The sequence below is a fragment of the Topomyia yanbarensis genome, chromosome 3 (genome assembly GCF_030247195.1).
Source record: "Topomyia yanbarensis strain Yona2022 chromosome 3, ASM3024719v1, whole genome shotgun sequence".
Lineage (NCBI taxonomy): Eukaryota > Metazoa > Arthropoda > Insecta > Diptera > Culicidae > Topomyia > Topomyia yanbarensis.
Genome location: NC_080672.1, coordinates 343,540,074 through 343,553,848, shown reverse-complemented (window position 1 = coordinate 343,553,848; position 13,775 = coordinate 343,540,074). Strand labels below are relative to the sequence as shown.

Here is a 13,775-nt window from a genome sequence, read left to right as displayed (position 1 = left end):
GGGACAATGTCTGTGTGTGTGTGTGTCTGTGTGTGTGTGTATGTAACGGACAAATTCTCATTCGTGTTTCTCAGCAATGGCTGAACCGATCTTATCCAAACCAATTTTAAATGAAAGAACTAAAAAACAGTATGAACGCTATTGATTTGTTTTTGATTCTGATGTTTAGTTTCCAAGATATGAATGTTTGAATGTGTAAAAATGGCGTTTTTTGCAGTTTTTTTGAAATATCTGCCGAAATTGACAACATAGTATAACAATTTATATGTTTTTAGACAGCGTTAACGAATACCTTTCGAACAAGCTATAGATTGTTGAAATCGGACTATTATCAAAAAAGATATTTAACATTAAAGGCGGACGAAAGATTTTTATCATTTCCCATTGCCAGAAATATGACCAAAAACATGTAATCTATTATTAACGCCAAAACGGCTTATTTTAGGTCAATAGTATCTTCGGAGAATTTAATGGAGGTAATATGCCCTTTCTTTTGGTATTGTGCTTTTGCTGATTAATCCCCCTATGAGTGAGATATTTTCACAAATTTTCTTGGAAGTAATTATATCGAAATGATGTCTTCAGCAAATTTGTAGCTCTTACTTTTGCGAATAACTATACTGAAGACTTTAAAGATCTATTTTGAATACTTTAAAAGTTATGGCTTGTTGTTTGTTGATTACTCTTTGCTGCCTATTTATTGTTCAATGTAGTAATAATCCATTGAAATAAGCTAAACATTATTTCGATAAAACGAATTTTGTATTTCATTTTACTATCTACAACCGTTAGAGATAATCACTGAACACTTCCAAGTTGTCTGGAAGGAACAGTACAAAAATGTTCATTTGTGCAAACCTTCTGACTACAATTTTTCTAACTTATAACCATCGGATCGATCTGAAACATATCGGAAAATGAAAAGCGAAATGAATAGCTCCAAGCAACGGCTTAGCCAAGAGAAGGTTTTGGGGTTTAACACCATACAACCCCCCCCCCCCCATCACACCCAAAAAAAATATTGGATTGAAGTTGAAAATTTATTGATGCAGACTGATTTAATCAAATATTACAATAACAATTATCTGATCCGTAGATTAATAACCTGTTGTTGTAAACGTCATGGGGACTTTTGATAAATTGTCGGAATGGGGTCCTGATATGTAACTGATTTATTGGTCTTGATTTCACAGTTGTCTAATTGCATCAATATCAAATTCCTGCCTGAAAACATTCCAATAGAAAATTCCAGAGTTCTGTAATCAATCATTATCCTCAGATTTATTTTCAAATTGAGCTCGTTTTTGTAGAAATGTACTGTAATAATGGTCTTTATTTAATAGGAAGCGAAGTTAAAATTGATTAAATGTCTATGAAACATAGAACTGCTCACCAAAAAAATGCATAACTTTCAACATTTGCTTAAAATGTTTTTGCCTTTCTCATTCGCTCTAAAATTCATCAATCTAATCCCGACCCGGAGGGCCGAGTGTCATATGCCAAGCAACTGAGTTCGTCGAGATCGGAAAATGTCTGTGTGTGTATGTGTGTATGTGGAAAAAATGTGACCTCTGTTTCTCAGAGATGGCTGGACCGATTTGCACAAAGTTAGTCTCAAATGAAAGGTACAACCTTCTCATCGGCTGCTATTGAATTTTTTATTGATTGGACTTCCGGTTCCGGAGTTACGAGTTGAAGAGTGCAATCACACAGCAAATTCCCATATAAACTGAAATGTAAAATTTTCAAAATCAAATTTGTATTTTTGATGCCAAATGACTTTGAAATGCATGAAACATTGAGATGTTTGACAAAAATTTACTTTTTTGGACTTTGGTACATTTTTGCCTTTCTCATATAGAAAGGTTATGCAATCACACTAAAAATCGACAATCATACCGGCCCGGAGGGAGTATGCAGTGAGGGGTTGCTACTTTAAAATTAAAACTGGTTTAAAATTTCTTAACAAGTTGAAAATTTTCGGCAGGACCCGGACCTCCCGGATCTTACTATGTGATACTGAAACATCGCTTGAAACCAGCGGCGGTCAAGCGATGTTTCAGTATCACATAGTATCTCAAGGTCGTGGCTGTCGATCCATTGTATGTATGTGCATATCGTACTGAACATGTAATATTCATTTCCACCATTGTATTGAACATAACCAGCCATGGAATCGTAGTCTGGACAAATGAGAAAAGCACAATTGCACCACTAGGTGGATTAAGACAGGTTTTTTGGGGAATGCGTCGATTTGAGACGAAAACGTAATATGATTGATAACGAGGATAACACTTTCCGAATGTAGAGAGAAATTTATGAAAAATGACGATTTCCATTCGACTCTAGCAGGTTCTGATCGATTTTGATGAGCATTTGATTTATGTTGTATGACCAATTATATGTATAGGTCAAATGTTCAAAAACAGTAATTTAAGGTCAAGATAACATCATTTTGAAACCGCCAATTTCGGAGGTTTAGTATCTTCGATGAGTTTTACAAACGTTAAACAGCGCATCGTTTGATAAAATAATTTTGACGGTATATCGTCCAAGAAATATTTATGGTGAATTTTCTTAGGTTAATATTCATGACTACAATAAAGTCTCAACAAATTCGCTAAAGACACGAACTCTGTTACTATTTTCTGAAAAATTAATTCTGCATAATTTTAAAACCTCAAAAATTACGGTTTCGGAATTATGCCGTTTGGACAGTAAGATCGATTTTCACCAAACCCCCACCAATTGTAAAATTGGTATTGTAAAAAAACGTAAGGGCGATATTTCAATGCTGATAGGTGGGACCGAAAAAGTAAACAATCGCCAAAGGGGCGATACTATCATTTTGTCAATTTCAATAGCAAACACAAATTTTAATTTAATAATTTCAAATACTTCATGAAGTTTTGGGTTTCGATAGGATGTAAAAAACACAATAGTTCTTAAATAGGAAATAAAATCAAGTCTGGAAATATTCACTGTTGATTTTCTTTGAATGGTGTCACTGCTAGTATCGCTTTTTTTAAGAAAAAGCGTTGATTTCTTAGTTCTCAGTCGCGTTGGAAATTTGAGTAAAGTATAAACTTCAAATCGATTCAAAAAAAAATCGATTTTTTTTGGCTCAGTACAATATAGAAAAATTCAGTTTTCCCACCACAATGCATTGATTGAGGATTTTAGATATTTTATTAACAGAGCATTAGCAATAATTCGTTTGTATGTCTATTTTATGAGCCATTTTTTCGCTTTCCCATTGATTTGGTTTGAGATTTCTAGCACTGATGTTGTCCTATGCTGATTTGAGCGATTCTCTAAGTACTGCCACTATCCCATGTAGTATGTGTTATCAAAAACATCGCGAAGCATCAATTTCTAAATGTTCTCAAATGATATAATATCCGAAGAGAATGATAAGAGTTATAAGAAATGTCTCATCACACTGTTAGGTGGATTAAAAGCGTTTTTTCTGTTATCATTTCAGCCCAAAGGAGAAAAGGGTGACCGTGGAATGGACGGACGCGATGGTCTGCCAGGACCACCGGGACTGCCGGCAGCATCCGGCGAAGGAGTTCAGTACATTCCAATGCCTGGACCACCGGGACCACCTGGTCCGCCGGGTTTATCCATCGTCGGACAGAAGGGTGAATCGGGGATGGATTCCCGCAGCCCGTTCTTCGGTGACCCGAACTATCTTGGACGACCAGGTAAGAAGGGCCGCGCATTCAACTGAATGGAATGGGCTCGAATGTAAACATATGCCATTTGCTCGTCGATCTCTGATGACACGTGGACTGTGTACTGTGTTCTAATTCGTTTTGTGATAATACTATCTGTTTGCATAGCTCCTCAAATCACGTCATTCGTTCTAAAACCATTCTATCCACTGCCCAAATGTTTCTAATAATTTGCTTTCCCATCCTGTCATGTTCTCGTGGAAAATTATAAAAACACTTGAACCGCATCCAATGTTGCAGGAGGTCGCTCAAGCTTAGATGAACTAAAAGCACTTAGAGAACTAAAGCACCACAAGGAGATACAAGATAGTACGCCTGGTAAACTATGAATGTTGTTATTGTTGTTTTTAGTTTCGCTTACTTGCAAGTGTTTCTTACGCTTTCTTATATTTTCATCTTTGCAAACTTTTAGATTGGGAAGTTTTCCTTCGCATGATGTTGGCAGGGTGCTGGTTTTACATGTTCAGTGTATTGATTTTAATCGGTTCAGGGCGACTACTTTTACTACCAAGTACTGCATCAAACCTTAAATGATTTTCGGAAAAGATTTCAATAGAACCCAAGTAAATTCACTGTGTTGGCATAGTAACCGGTGTATACCGGTTTTGTCATTTAATCAGTTTTAAACCGTGTTTTAGACGTGTTAAATTTTTACGTGTGGTTTAGTACTGTTTCTATTATAGTTGAGCACGAGTTTACGCTGAGCTCGCAATTTGATTGAGACTGTTTGCCGCCTCAGATGTTACATATTTATCACGCCTATGTCTACGATATCCCGAATTAGCCAGCCAAATCTTCGCAGCCTTCGCCACACAAACAGCGATGAGTTGTTAATAAAATGGATGAAAACTAAGCACCAAGTGTATGCTGGACATGAACGATTTGAAGCTTGTTAAATGTAACTTTTGCAATTCTTTATTTTCAATAATGCGAATTTAGCTATTGGTAATGCAATGACATTTCTCTGCAAGGGAAAGCACTGTTTATATGCGCTTCCTGCGAAAATGTTTTAAATGGTACAAGAATCCGTGTGTCCATCAGTTCCGTAGCCAGAGTTTTGCTTCGGTAGGGGATTAAAATTGAATGAATAAATTAACTAATCATTGTGACTCGCGATAGTCATTGAACATTGAACGAAGTTTTAAAAAAGTTATTAGTGTAATGTTATAAATAATAGATATTCAAGAACTCAAAGGCCAACCGATCATGATGTCGTAAGAAAATGCAAGATGTTCTGGACTAAAAGGTCACAAGTTGCAGAAGACACCAAAACCGACCACTCACTGAATATTTCAGCGTCAAATCCAAGGTTATCGTTCCGAAGTAGTCTCGAAAGAAAATTTATTTATATATTAGTGCTTAACCAATTTCGTGATATTTTAAATTTGGAAATGAATCTACATAATGTAATTCCACACAAAGTGTTCGATAATACTGCCAGGTAATTAATAAGTTTGATAAACCTTAATGGCAACTACTAATCCTTAAAATTATCATTTGTACACGTTCTGTAAAAAACGACAATGTAAAAAACGAACTACATTCCACTGCAGAACTTGACCTTCTGTGTTGACAAACTTTGCAGTTGATTTCAGGGCTAATGCACCGCCTACTTATACTTCGACCATACGCCTTATAAGACGGCGCATTACTCTCTGTGCCACCAAACAATGCACTGTATCTAAAAATCTAGCAAAGATAGAAGGCCGTTGCCTTCGGCAATGTTTCTCGTGAGAATATTCCCCAAAACTTTGTCACTTTATCTCTACAGGTTTACCGAATATGTTTCGTATCAATATTTTGGATAACTGAATCATATTTTTTAAATCCAGCACCAGAAACCTGGATACAACCGGATTCAAAAGATTCCAACAGAATCTTGTAGCATTTCTCTTGTACTTTCAAATGCATGCTGAGTAGTCTGTCCGTTTTTTGCCCGTCCATGAGCTATTTGAGTACGAAGTAGGCAATTTTTCTAGTCTAGTCTAGTCTACTCTACACATACACAGCCAATAAATGTAGGGATCCTGGAAAACTGCAGATGTTCGTCCACAATTTTTCTTGTCATTATTAATGTTTGTGGCACATATTCAATATGACACAAGCATTAAAGCGGCCAGGCCAACTGTGCAGCGTACAAAAAAAGATGATTCAAAATTATACGGCAATCAAATTATTCATTTAATGAATAATTGAACTTTTTTCTAGTGCAAGTAGGGATTCAAAACTATTTTTCCTTGAAAACGGTTGGGTCAAGAAACACGAAAAGCCTATTTTCATAAAGATAGGTGCTTCCATGGCAGTCCTAGAAGCTGGTCAATTTTTACCTTCTAATGCTCAATACAATTCTCCTAGAATAATTACAATAGTCTAATTACGTGGAAAACGTAGCCAACGACAGTCTAAATTGATAAGTTTTATTAGTTTTCAATAATATTGCACCATAACGAAGATGTATGAAAAATCATTTTCCGTCGTAAACGTAAACTGTCCCTGGCAGCACTGCTCCATCGGAATCCAATCAGACTAACTGCAATAACGTCAGTTTTAGAGCTGATCCTTGTCACTGTTAATACTCAAATTAAAGGCAATAATCACATTAATGAGCCTTACTTGTTTTTGTGAGCAAATCTCTGCTCAATCAAAAGTTATAGCTGTTTAAAAACGTTGTTGTCCACAAACAACATGGGTATGAATGGGTTAATCAAAGGGTTATTTTGAACCTTGAATAAGGAAGAAACGTGGACAACTGTACACAACCGTTTCAATTTGATGGGAGTTTGATAAATCGTTAGGAGTGACTTTGCTAAGAGGGTTAATGTCATTCCTTTGGTCCTGAGCAGGGATGCCAACGGTACCGATAAACTACATTTTTTTCGGTATATTTACATTTGCACAAGCCGTACAGCCCGCTACAGCGACGCATCACTACAGCTCTTGCCAGAATGGTAACCTAACCGAGTACATTTTCCCGTACAGCAGTAGAATACATTTTTGTTTTGCTGCTGTACTCCGACTGCTCGGTGAGAGTGTGGCGTAGTAAAGTTTGTTCTCTCGCTTTGTACATTTTTCTCTGCATAGTCAAAGGGAGAGGCCCGCACACGAAAGCGTTAATGCCAGCCGTGGCGTAAGTGAGCCGCATTCGTTGTAGTCATTTTTGAATAAAAATATTAAAAAGATTGAAAATATTAAAAAATGTAAAATAAGGAAAGAGAAGCTGTACCGCTCGCGTCTGATGGCTGTACTGGGGACAGTAGTTTCTTGTCATGTTACTGCTTTGCACACAGGCAGCCGTACAGCGCTGGACGTCCTGCACTAGCGGACGACAGCAGCATAAAGAGAGAAATGAGAATGTAGGCAGAAAAATTACAGCCGCAGAAAAGGTAGGCATTTTGCATCCTTGGTCCTGAGTTCCTGGGATGGGGCAGAGGTTATTAGCCCTGTCCTGGCTGAAGAGCCAAGGTTATAGCGCCTTTACTCGCTCTCTGAAATAATGATAGAGAAAATTGTCCAAAACGATTAGTTATTGCTAAACATAAAGACAAAAGGCAAAAACGCCTGAACAGCTCTGAGAGCCGAAAAAAAATAAAGTCCAACGAAAACACTTCCACAAAAACAGCACAAAAAGATCGTGCCAATACAACACACAAACGATATTTATCAGAATGTCCATGTCCACTTTCTGTCAAAACTTACGTAGGGGTGCCGACAGCCGACCAGTGCCGGCAACCGACCACTTTCCCCTATAATGTTTAACCCATTCATGCCCATGTTGTTTGTGGACAACAACGTTTTCAAACAGCTATAACTTTTGATTGAGGGGAGATTTGCTCACAAAAACAAGTAAGGCTCATTAATGCGATTATTGCCTTTAATTTGAGTATTAACAGTTACAAGGATCAGCTCTAGAACGGAAGTTATTGCAATTAGTCTGATTGGATTCCGATGGACCAGTGCTGCCAGGGATATGTTACGTTGACGACGGAAAATGATTTTTTCATATAGCTTCATTATGGTGCAATATTATTGAAAACTGATAAAACTTATCAATTTAGACTGTCGTTGGCTACGTTTTCCACGTAATTGGACTATTGTAATTACTCTAGGAGAATTGTATTAAGCATTAGAAGGTAAAAATTGACCAGCTTCTAGCACTGCCATGGAAGCACCTATCTTTATGAAAATAGGCTTTTCGTGTTTCTCGACCCAACCGTTTTCAAGGAAAAACAGTTTTGAAGCCCTATATGCACTAGAAAAAAGTTGGTCATGAAAGGGTTAATAAAAGCAAGATTAAGCCCCAGTCCGACATTAAGGACCGTAAAAGATTTCACAATCATCATAAAACCGTATACTAGTGTTAATATCCCATAAATACACTAAAAATATAATTAGAACGGGCTCACCGGTATGTTTGTCCAGTCCTTCTGAAGCTTTTTACGTGATTAATAGGCTTGATGCTTTGCCCAACAATTCGTGACAGCTCCTTCGTCTGGTTATGTTCTCGTGACGTCGGTACGCAGCTACACTGCTTTGTAGAAACACTCACACCAAGAAAATGTGCCATCCGACCGACCGTGCAATGCGCTGCTTCTTCAGAAGTACGAATAATCGCAACAAATTTCGCCTTCACAACCCTTACGTTATTCTTTCCTCTTTTCACGACCAAGCAATGGCTGACCGCTATGCCGGTCTTCTGTAGTTCAGCATCAGACTGTTTTCCGTCGATCCCTGTCCTGGTAATCTAGACAGCAAACTATTAATCCTGGAGGTTTCCAGCGTCGACTCCATCATGATTGAAAAGGCTCGATCGGACCCAAAAGAATACCAGCGTGATGGTCAACATCGCTCAAGGAATAATATCAAATAAAAATACTCGGATATCCAGGGACTGATGGTAGAAATCAAAATAACCGAACAACCGAAAAAAAACTTGACGCGAGAAAAAAATTATCACATCTTGCGCCAGTGACTGCTATGATCACTTTTCTTTGGGAACATACCGAATTTTTTTCTTATTTGAGTAAAGAATAGGAAATTTTTCGAAAAAAATCATAAATATCTCTGAAACTGCTCAACCTATGGCGTGCAAAAGAAACTAACCCACATTTTTTCCGAAATCGATATTTTTAAATTTTATAGTAGTTCTAAGTAATCCACGTGTACTGCCATTTGAGAAATTCGAAAAAAATTCTTAGATTTTTTGCTATTAGCAAATAAAGTTTCTATGGAGATAGGCCCAGTACTAGCTGGCATCCAAAAGAGGTAACCACATATTGTGGCTTATGGAAATTCGCAGTCATAATAAAAATTTTCTGAAATGTAGTAGTTCTCGATATATTTTAAATTTTGTTTTACCAACACAATTATTTATTTTTATTACGACCATTTCATAAGTTATTCGCGTAGCGAGTAAAGGCCCTTTAACCTAGGCTTATTACCCAAGTAGCATTTCTAGTTTTATAGGACACTACAAGTACAATTTAAGTTCTAAGGAAGGCTTCACGAGTACCATTAAACCTTAATTGTTACAAGGGTAGCCAGGGAAAGAAGAAAATACCTCTATACCATTCCTAAGGACCAAAGGAGTGACATTAACCTTCATAGCCAAGCCACTCCCAACGATTCATTTATTAAATCCCCTTTTAAATTGAAACGGTCGGTACGGTTGTCCTCGTTTCTTCCTGCTTTAAGATTCAAAACAATTCGTTAATTAAATTATTCATTAAATGAATAATTTAATTGCCGTCTAATTTTGGAACATCTTCAAACCCAACTCTGCACAGTAGGCCTGGCCGTTTTGATATTTGCAACATATGAAAATATGCTTCAAATATTAATGTTGACAAGAAAAATACTACAGAATAACTGCAGTGTTTTCCAGGATGCTTTTCAATACTGGCTGTGTACGGGTTAGAATGGAATGGAATGGTTTCTCCATCAACAACAATAGGCTTTTCGAAAGGTCCATAACATTTCCTGTAACTTTCACATTGATATCAAGGCGATATTGTAATCCTTTTGAAAACTACAAGAAAACAATCAAAATGTTATTCAACCATAGGGTCTGATGATTTTATGAAATACTTGTTGTACGTCTAGCGTGGTACAATGTCCAATTTGCAAAATCCACTTGAGAACTCAAAAAATATTAATAATTGTCGAAGTTAAAGCCTTTTCTGCAAAACTTTTATTTTCACATAGGTTTGCGTGATCACGATTCCAGTCCAACAGCTCAACTGAACGCATAAAACTAAAAAAAATCATTAGTATATGTACCTGTGGTGTCCTTGAACGATTCATTAAAAAACATCGTCTTTTTGGAAACGAGGACAATTTTAAAAAAAATTATTAAAAATTCATAAAATTAATATGAACATTTTGACGAAAAAATGGAATCGTCCAAGGACACGGCAGTTAAACTACGAACAAGCTAAAAAAAATTTTGAGATCGGTTGAAAACTTTTTCGGCAATCGTTTTTGGGAAAATATGATTTCGAGATAATACGTTAAAAGTTTCAAGTATGAGCCACTCTTCCGTAAGGGTGCAAGATAAAAAAACGCTATAACTTCGCGTCTACTGCTCCGATTTTTATGAAAATTTGAGATAACATTCTTAAAAATCTGAACTTTACGATAGAGCAATAAAAGAAATTTTGTTTTTTTGGCCGACCACAACATATAGTTGAATCATATTTTGGTTGTTTGGTAGAACTACTACATTTCAGATAATTTTTGTTATGAGCATTTTGATTATAAATGGCGTTTCGAATCATATTCAAAAAGAAAATTTTATTTTGGACTGCAAATAGTAAGAATTATAAAAATATGTCAAAAGTTGTTGTTAGGAAAACTTTTTTATTGAAAGCTTCTTCGTGATTCAAATTCACTGAAAAAGTTTCTTTTACGTCTTTAAAACGATAAACATTAAATTGTTGACATTTTACAATAGGGTAACGCGAATAACTTTTGAAAAGGGTATAATTACACGAAAATATTGTTTTCTTTGGAGCAAAATTTCAAATATCTCGAAAACTATCGCATTTTATAATATATTAACAAATGCATTTTGATTTAAAATAATATTTAGAATTTTTTATTATAGAGGTTTTAACTTAAGGGTCATTCGCCACTTTTCGGGCTTGAGAAATTTCTTTTGGAATTTTTTTAACCATATATGCGTAGTTGGGAATTGAACCCAGGTGTGCTGCGTACAAGGCAACAGAAATCGACTTTACCAATAAGTTATTCATCATGCAATCACTTTCAATATGTTTCCTTTCTTTTTAGGTTTTTGTTGACAAAATATAAAAATATAAAAAAAATTAAAAATGGGTTTTGGCAATTTAAATTTCAATATAATTTTTTGTTTTGTAAAAAATGACAAATTTTTTCAGTGCATATTTTTTCGTACTCATTCCCATGTCATTGCTCATGTCTTTGGTATCAATATCATTAACCGCACACTAAGTGATGCTGAGTGCGGGGCGAGTAACTTCCTCAACCTTTTGCCCCGTCGACCAGTTCATTCAAACTCAGCAGTGCGTTATATGTGAGGTCGTCGTTAAGACGTACCGAATTCCTCTACCTTCTTTTGTCTCCGAAAACACCTTTGTCGGATCGCATCCTAACACACGTTGTACCAATTTCAAAATCGTGAACGGGTCCCGATCAGAAACACATAACAGAAATATTTCAAAACTACATCTCGCATTGTTACTTATTATAAATTCCTGTTATTTTAACTACTGACGAGACCTAATTTATAACACAATTGTGTTCTATTACAAAAATTATGTTCTATTATAATCTTGCTATTTCATTCTGATCGGAGTTACTTGCAGTCGGGCATCGAACTCACCATCAACTGCTATAACTCGCAATAGCAGGGTCTGCTTGTCAATGATATCGCCAACGATTCAGTACCCAGGTAAAATCCGACTCAAAGATGGGTCTCTGTTCTTCGGAGTGGGAATAGGGGCGGTTCCCCCTTATGGTGGGTATTTATCGATCGTCAGGTACGCAAAATCTGGCTCTTTCGAAATGAACCCACTGCACTACACTACGCGTGCATCTATGGAGCCGTACTATTTAGGTATGACTTCACGCGCACGTGCATCTGTTCAAACCAATGCACAGTGGGAAAAAATGGACCCAAAACGCGACATTTTTTGAAAAGGCTGAATGTCGTTTACCAGGTAAGGTTTTTCTTATGTAAAAAGGGCTGAAAAATTGATTGCTAGTATTTACAATGACCGCACGGTACGCTATCATGCCCGTTTTGCCCCAATTCTCCTTTTCGTTTGGGTTTATTTTCAAAACTGAATATATAACTCGGATGAAAGTTGGAAACGACTGACAAAAATTGATATTTCTTATGTGAAAAAGTCCAGAAAATCGGTTAAAGTCATTTGGAATCATCTCACGAAACGTATACATCCATTTTACCCCAATTCTCCGCAAAACAAAAGTTTGAAGTTAATCCTGGCTTTATATTTCGGTAAAAGGCTATATGCGGCTGATCAAAAGTGATGATTCTTATGTAAAAAAATCCAGGTTATCGTTTGAATATAGTTAGACTGGTCGCCCGAAACGTATGTATCCGTTTTACCCCAATTCTTCCCATAACTCAAGTATAAAGTCAAACCATTTCTACATTTCAGAAAGAGGCTGAATGCGGTTGATCAAAAGTAGTATTTCTTATGCAAAAAAATCTGGAAAAACGATTGAAGATAGTTAGAATGGCCGCACGAAACATGTGTACCCGTTTTACCCCAAATCTTCCCATATCTCAAGTGGAAAATTAAACCTGACTGTGCTTCTCGAAAAGAGGCTGAAGGTAATCCTTATATAGAAAAATCCGGGGAATCTGTTGAAGATAGTTGGAATGGCCGCTGAATTCGGCTGATGAAAAATAGTAATTCTTATGTACAAAATTCCGGGCAATAGATTCGAGATAGTTAGAATAACCGCACGAAACGTATATCCGTTTTACCCCAATTCTTCCCATAGCTCAAGTGTGAGGTGAAACCTAGCTCTGCTTCTCCGAATGAAGCTGAATGCGGCTGATGAAGCGTAGCAATTCCTATGTAAAAACTTCCGGGAAACCAAATGAAAATAGTTAGAATGACCGTACGAAACGTGTATACCCGTTTTACCCCAATTCTTCACATAATGTATGTGTGAAGTTATACCTTACTTATTATTTCAGCAAGAGGCTGTAAGCGGCTCACCAAAGTAGTTTCTCTTGTGTAAATCAGTTCAGGGAATCGATTGAAAATACTTGGAATGACCGTACGAAACGTGTTGACCCGTTTTACCCCAATTCTGTCCCTTACACTTGTGTGAAATTATACTTACCCAACATTTCAGAAAGAGGCTGAAAGCGGCTGATAAAAAGTAATTATTTTATGTTAAATACTTCAGGGAATTTATGAAGGTAGCTAGAATATCCGCACAAAACATGTGTACCCGTTTTACCCTAAGTTCCTCTGATAACTCAAATATGAAATTAAACCTGGCTGTACTTCTCCGAAATAGGCTGACTGCAACTGATGAAAAATACTAATTCTATGTACTATAAATTCACGTTGAGCCTGTTTTTGAAAGGATGAGTAAGATATAACTTCACACATACATTACGTGAAGAATTGGGGCAAAACGGGTATACACGTTTCGTGCGGTCATACTAGCTATCTCCAATCGATTCCCCGAAATTTTGTACCTAAGAATAACTACTTTTCATCAGCCGCATTCAGCCTCTTCCCGAGAGGTACAGCCAGGTTTAACTTGACATGAGCTATGGGAGAAATTTGGGGTAAAACGGATACACATATTTTGTCCAGTCATTCGAACTATCTTCAATCAATTTCCTGGACTATTTAACATAAAAAAGTTACTTTTAATCAGCCGGTTTCAGCCTGTTTCGGAAATAACGAGTAAGACATAACTTCACACATACATTATGTGAATAATTGGGGTAAAACAGATACAAATGTTTCGTGCGGTCATTCAACTATCTTCAACTGATTCTCCGGATTT

At 36.6% G+C, this 13,775-nt stretch overlaps 1 protein-coding gene across 13 annotated transcripts in view; it reads left to right on the top strand.

Annotated features, from left to right (window-relative positions):
• Positions 1-13,775, top strand: part of LOC131690758 (collagen alpha-1(XVIII) chain) — a 1,092,580-nt gene that overhangs the window by 992,275 nt on the left and 86,530 nt on the right. For 11 of the 13 annotated variants that reach the window (XM_058976747.1, XM_058976742.1, XM_058976748.1 and 8 more), the window contains 2 exons: positions 3,485-3,707; positions 3,978-4,055. In XM_058976747.1, coding sequence (XP_058832730.1) covers positions 3,485-3,707; positions 3,978-4,055 — 301 coding nt within the window. The remainder of the gene's footprint in view (positions 1-3,484; positions 3,708-3,977; positions 4,056-13,775) is intronic. The other 2 variants (XM_058976740.1, XM_058976746.1) reach the window with 2 other exon arrangements.